A 6,567-nucleotide genomic window follows, 5' to 3' on the forward strand; every position below is an offset into this window, starting at 1 on the left:
TACTTGTGAATCCCATAGGAAAGAACAGTGTGACAACAGAACCAGACCCACCAGACGTGGTCTGTTTCCACTTTCATTAAGTCCACCTCTCTTTAGTGACTTGTGTTGGTCCCTTCAGTGATGTCTTAAAGCAGATTTCACTGCAGACAAAAGGCAAAGTTAAATCAGTGTCTAAAGAGAGGTCCAGGGTATTCTAAAAGTCTCCTACCTGAATTATGGACATCCGGCTCGGGGGAGCCTCGCTGGCGTTAGTCCCTTGCCCTGTGAAGCTGGTGTGGCAGCCCACATGTCCCTGGGGTACAGTCAGGTTGTTGGAGGCGGGCTTCAGGTACATCACCTCAGACCTGGGAGAGCTGAGGGGCAGGCGGGTCTGGTAGTCAAAGTACATGGGTGAGGTGGCCAGGGACGGGCTGCTCACCACGTTCATGACATTGAGGGGGCCCCGGCTGTCCTCGCCCTCACTGGGCACCAGCATAATGTCATTCTTGCTGATCTTCTTCTTCTTGCCCTTGCCCCCTCCACTGCCACTGCCTCCTCCTCCCCCGCCACTGCCTCCCCCTCCTCCCAGCTGAGGGTGGCTATACTCAGCAATGCGACAATTATAGGTGCGGATCTCCTTGTTCTCTCTCTTGCACTTCACAGCAATAGTGATCATGGCAGCCAGCAAGATGATGGACACAGTGCTCAGCGTCACAATCAGGGGCAGCGACAAGTCCCAGTGTGGTCGCCGATGCTGCTCACCATTCACCTGCGGCTCACCAGCCTCTGGCAGGGGCCCTGCCAAGGCCCTGACAATGAGCTTAGCCACTGCAGAGAGGCTGGGCTTGCCATGGTCACTGACTTTTACCACCAGTTCAGCAACAGGGCTGAGTTCTTCCCAGTAGGGGTGCAAGGTGCGTATCTCACCACTAGTGGGGTCCATCTCAAAGAGGTGCTCCTCATTGCCTTCCACAATCTCGTATGTGAGGCGCCCACTCTCCCCGAAGTCACTGTCCAGGGCACGGACGGTGCCCACGGGGTAGCCTACCCCAGCATTGCGAGGCACCTGCAGTTCAGCAGTGTCATTGATGAGGGCAGGCAAGACGATAAGGGGTGCGTTGTCATTGACATCAAGCACAGTGACGCGCACTGTGGCATTGCTTTCGCGGTGGGGTGAACCCGAGTCTTTGGCCAGCACACGAAATTCAAAGTGCTTTGTCTGCTCATAGTTGAAGCTTCTCAGGGCATAGATAGCACCATTGGTGGGGTTGACAGAGACATAAGTGTAGATAGAGACATCTCCCACATGCCCGGGCAGAATGGAGTAAGAAACTGTCCCATTTTGGCCCAGGTCAGGGTCCTGAGCCAAGACAGAGCCTAGGTACTCTCCAGGAATGTTGTTCTCAGGGACCTGTAACACATAGAGGTTCTTACTGAAGCGGGGTGGATTGTCGTTCTCATCAAGGATTCGGACAGTAAACGACTTGGTGGAGTTGAGAGGGGGGTTGCCCCCATCACGTGCCACGATGGTCACATTGTACTCATCCTGTGCCTCACGGTCTAGGGGCCGGTCAGTGACAACAGTGTAGAAGTTGTCATAGTTCTCCTCCAGGGTAAAAGGGACAGCTCCTGGCCCACCACCACCACCCAATACTCGGCACTGGAGCTGTCCATTCTTGCCTGAGTCTCGGTCAGTGACCCTCACCAGGGCAATGACAGTGCCTGGTGGGGCAGCCTCACTCAGTGCTCCCTGGCGAACAGAGACAAAGCCTATAGTGGGTGCATTGTCATTGCGGTCAATGAGGCGGACGGTGACCTTGCAGTGAGCAGGGATGGGATTGGGCCCCAGGTCCCGAGCCTGGACATCGATCTCAATGAGGCCACTCTCCTCATAGTCCAGGTTACCCTTGACACGGATGAGGCCACTCTGTGGATCGATGCTAAACAGGTCGCGGACACGCTCAGGTGCATAGCCACTGAAGGAGTAGAGCACCTCTCCATTGGTACCCTCGTCAGCATCGGTGGCATTAAGGTCAATGACAGCAGTACCCAGTGGTGCATTCTCAGGCATCTCTACCACATAGGAAGCTGCCTCAAAGATGGGGCTGTTGTCATTGGAGTCAATGAGGCGCACGTTGATCTGCACTGTGCCTGAGCGTGGTGGGTCACCGCCATCCAATGCCGTCAGCACCAGGGTGTGGTGGCTCTGCTCCTCACGATCTAATGGCTTCTGGATGACCAGTTCTGGAAACTTTGTGCCATCACCTCGGGACTTCACATCAAGGGAGAAGAGGCCGTAGTCATCACGGGTGAGCAGGTAGGTGCGTAGCCCATTGTCTCCAGCATCTGGGTCGTGGGCACTGGTGAGGGGGAAGCGGGTGCCTGGCGCAGCATTTTCTGAGATGTCCATGTCCACTTGGTCAGAGGGGAACGCTGGTGCGTTGTCGTTCAGGTCCTGGATCTCCACCTTGATCATGCAGATCTCCTGGTCGTTGGCGAACACCTCGAGGGAGAGCTGGCACTTGGTGCTGCGCCGGCACAGCGCCTCGCGGTCGATGCGCTGCTTGGTGTAGAGCAGCCCGCTCTCCCCGTCCACGTCCAGGAGGTGCGGGGCTGAGTTTTCCAACACCCGGAAGGTGGACTTAGGGCCGCGGCCTCCAGGGCCGCCGCCGAGAGCGCCGCGCTCCGAGGGCAGCATCCCGCCCCCCGCCGCTCCCGCCGCCAGTCGCGCATCGCGGCCGATGTTCCCGATGACCGTGCCTGCTCCCTGCTCCTCCGGCACCGAGTAGTTCAGGTTCTTCAGCGACAGGGCGGGAGCCCAGCAGAGGAAGAAGCAACAAATGGAAAGGTACATCCCCGAGAAGGGGTGGGGGTGGCAGCAGCTGAAGCGGCGACCAGGGCTGTCCCCGTCTTCTCTGCCTCCTGCTCTGGGTTTGTTCTTCCTCCTCCTCCGTCGTCTCCTTTTTTTTTTTTTTTCTCTTCTCCTCTCTCCCCACCCCTATATTTTAAGTTCCTGAACCTGTTGCTCTAAAGCATCTGCAGAAACACAGGATTAGAGGCAGCAAATAGACCATGTAGCTCAGAGGGAGGGAGCAATCGGGAGGGGAGGAAGGCGGAAGGGGGGAGCGGAGGGCAGCAATTTTCGCAGCGTTTCAGCTAGCGCTTGCCGTGCTCTGGGTTCCCCTAGCAGTCACTTCGGCTGTCCGACTTCGGCAGTGGGAGGATTGCAAAAAAATCAGAAAATTTGCAAAAGATCTTCTCCTCCAGGCAGGTGAAGCGTTTCCAGATCCTTGAATCCCCGCAGATGTACAAAGGGTAATAAAAATAATAACAATAATAAAAAATCGGCGGCAGTGGCTGTTTTTCTAAAAAAACGATCAAAAAGATTGTTTGGGGTTTTTTAAATATGTGTATTTACATATATATAGGAAAGGGGGGTGGCCACAGGTCTGTGAGCAGGAGTAGAAAAGCTTATTTGCTACTCATCGCCTGTGATGCTGTTGGTGGAGTGGAGGGGTGGGAGAGAGAGAGAAAGGGGGGGAAAAAAAAATCTCAGCTTGTTGTTGAAGCCCTCTTCGTGTGCAGTGAGAGGCAGTGAAATGTCTGATTGCACCGCGGGGTTGTTGGTTTTCAGGGAGTGTTTTGCTGCATTTAGAGATCTAATCTTGCATTGCTTGCGGCGGAGAGCTGCATCTCGCTGCCACTGGTATTTCCCCCTCCCTCTCTGTCTCGTACACCCTCACTGTTTCTCTCCTGAATCAGAAGACGAGGGAAGGAGGACTGCAGGGCAAGAGGGGAAAACAAAACGGGGGGGGGGGGGGGGGGGAAGGCAGAAACTAGTGTCCTGATTTGTAGTTTCCTTTCTCACCCTCTACTACCAGCCTCCCACTCATCCTTTTGCGGGGAAAAAAAATAACAAACTCATCATCTGACCATCATCACTAGCAGGGTAAATATATGTTTTGATAGAAATCAGAGGCCGTGCTCAGTCAGAAGCACACTTGGGTTTCTTTAAGACAGGCCAGTAGCCGCCGCCACCGCCACATCTTTCTCTCCGGGTGTCTATGCGTGTGTGCGGATGCGTGTCTGAGGAGCTGCACTTTTCTCTATGCAGTTTAATTCCAGTTTGCTTTTCTCTCCAGCCGAGAGGAAAGCAACAGGCAACCCATGGCTGGACGCATAGATTTTACAAAAAAAAAAAAAAAAAAAAAAAAAAAAACCAACAAAAAAATAAACACCAAAAAACCCACTCCAAACCCGGAGAGAGAGAGAAAGGAAGGGGGGAGGGGGAGAGACAAGCCAACACACACAGACACACACTCTCCTAGTCTCTCGCTAAAAGGGGAACAGTCTCTGTATTCACAAGGCTGCGCTATCAAGTGCCTCTTTTCTTTCTATTCAGTATCTCCTTCCAATGACACTGCCGCCTATTCCTCTTCATTTAGGGGAGGGGAGAAGAGGGGGGAAAACAATCCTGGCCCTGAATAAAGTGGGAAACCTTTTAATCAACTAATTCGCTTATATTAAAAGCTATGCAGTTCCGCGATTGGTGTGAAGCATATTTTGCAGTCTTTTCAAGCTTTTATAGTCTCCCTGAGCATCTTGATAGAAGTGGGGAAAAGCGGCGGCAGCGCCAGATGCATCCCCCTCTTCCCTCGATAGGATGTATGGGCAAATACTGGACAAGGGCAACTGAATTATATCTCAGGTTCTTTTAACAACCAGAAATAAATGAATGGCATATCCAGAAACGCAGGTGTTTGTATCTGCTGGATGAGTCAGATCCAGCGAAACAAATCACATTCACTATCGCCTCATGTTCCTCCCTTCACAGATATTAGTTGCAGCTTCTTCCTAATGCTTCTCTGACTCACTCCACAGACAGGAGAAAAAAAAAATAAAAAAAAAATCAGATTTATCTTTTGGAGGGGGGGAGGGAGGAAAAGAAAAATAGAGGGTGAAGGGGGTGTCGGATCCAGCTACACTTTTACTATACCTCTTTCTCCGGGAGATTGAGGATCAGGAAAACAAGGCTGTTATCCACTCACTGGCACAGAGGCGCGTCTGTCTCCTGCTTTGCTGAGTGTTTTTAACCACCTTTCCTCAGTGTTATGTGTGAAATAAATCAGAAATCTTTCATATTAAAAGAAAAAAAAAGGAAAAACAACAAAAAACCCCACATAGGTTCCCAATACATAGCTCACAGATCTAGTTCCGAGCCTCAGTTCTGCACTGTTTGGGGTTTTTTTTCTCCTTTATTTGAGTCCGGACCCAAAGTACACAGTTAATTCTGCAACCTGTGGTAGAGAGGCTTTCAAAAGAAAAAGAAGGAAAAGGAGATACTCTTCTTTGCCTCATTGGTGGGTGGCTCCCTCCGAACAACCAGTCGCCAGTCTTAGCCAGGCAGCACACGGAGCCAACGCCGATCCCCGGCAAACCAGATCCATTGCACCAGCCGCCCGCAGGAAAGCGGAGGATTCGGCGAAAATTCAACAGTTGGAGCCGCTCTGCCCCCTCCTCGCCTCCCTCACTGCAGCACCGCCGGGGCCGCCGCACCGCGCTCACCCAGCGCCGCTCGCCGACTGCCTCTATTCACCTCACGCCGCGGCTTAAACATTGATACGGATTCCCCGCCAACCAATAGGCGGTGGCGGCGGCGACCAGCCCGCCAATGGCAGGAGGCGGGAGGGCGGCGGGGCGGGGCCGCGGCGGGCGCTGGGTGTCATTGATTAGCTCGGTTCGGTGGAGACGCGCAGTGTGTGCAGGGCTCGGGTGGACGAGTTGCGGTGCCGTCTGGTAGCCGCTCATCTCATCGCCGCGCCGCGCCCCCGGCACCCTCCACCCCACGCGGTCTGTTTATTTATTTATATGTTCCCACCCCGTTTATTTATTTTTAAGACATATCAATAAGTCGTCCGCGATGGCGGGTGGGAAAGGAGGGGGGACGCGGCACCTCCGCACTGCTCCAAAGCACTGCGCTGCGCCGACCCAGCGCGCCTCCTCGCCGCCCCAGAGATGCAGAGGCGAAGGGAACAGAGGGGGACAGGGGACTTGTGGATGGGGAACCCCCTCGCCGGCACCCACCCGGCGCACCCGCTCACCGCCCCAGAGATGTGTAGGCGAAGGGAGTAGCAGGGGACGGGGGACATGAGGATGGGGAACCCCCCCCGCCACCCCCGCCTCGGCCCTGCGGGAGCCGCCCCGAGGGGGTCTCGCGCTCCCCGAAGGGCAGGTCCTGGCACGGGAGTATCCCAGGGGCCGCGGTGCAGGAGCGCGGGCGGCGGGCAGGGCGGTAGCCCCGGGGTGTTGGGCTCGGGGCCACAGCAGTGCCCTCTTCCCTTCCCTTACTCTTCTCCCCTTTCCTCGCCCCTTTCCTGGCTTTCCGTCACTAGCGGCTGATAGAGGGGGAGTTGGGAGGGAACGACTGAGGCTGGCAAGGTGGGTGCTCGGATTGCTGGAGAGCCGGTCTCGACCCGTGCGTACAGAAAAGAAGCTGCCGTTTGTGAGCTGTGAGTGACGAGCGTGTAAGTAGCATGAATCATTCGGGGGAAAAAAAAAAAAAACCCACAAAAAAACCCCACCAAAACA

General features: G+C 54.6%; 1 protein-coding gene across 1 annotated transcript in view; it reads right to left on the minus strand.

The window, feature by feature from the left end:
* PCDH17 (protocadherin 17) overlaps nucleotides 1-5,549 on the minus strand; it is a 90,573-nt gene extending 85,024 nt beyond the window's left edge. Inside the window, exons 1-2 of the mRNA XM_065678162.1 lie at nucleotides 4,976-5,549; nucleotides 209-3,268 (exon numbers count right to left, since the gene is read on the minus strand). Of these exons, the coding sequence (XP_065534234.1) occupies nucleotides 209-2,833 (2,625 nt within the window). The 5' untranslated portion in view covers nucleotides 2,834-3,268; nucleotides 4,976-5,549. The remainder of the gene's footprint in view (nucleotides 1-208; nucleotides 3,269-4,975) is intronic.
* Nucleotides 5,550-6,567: the final 1,018 nt, after the last annotated feature.

Source organism: Lathamus discolor, chromosome 4 (genome assembly GCF_037157495.1).
Source record: "Lathamus discolor isolate bLatDis1 chromosome 4, bLatDis1.hap1, whole genome shotgun sequence".
Classification (NCBI taxonomy): Eukaryota; Metazoa; Chordata; class Aves; order Psittaciformes; family Psittacidae; genus Lathamus; species Lathamus discolor.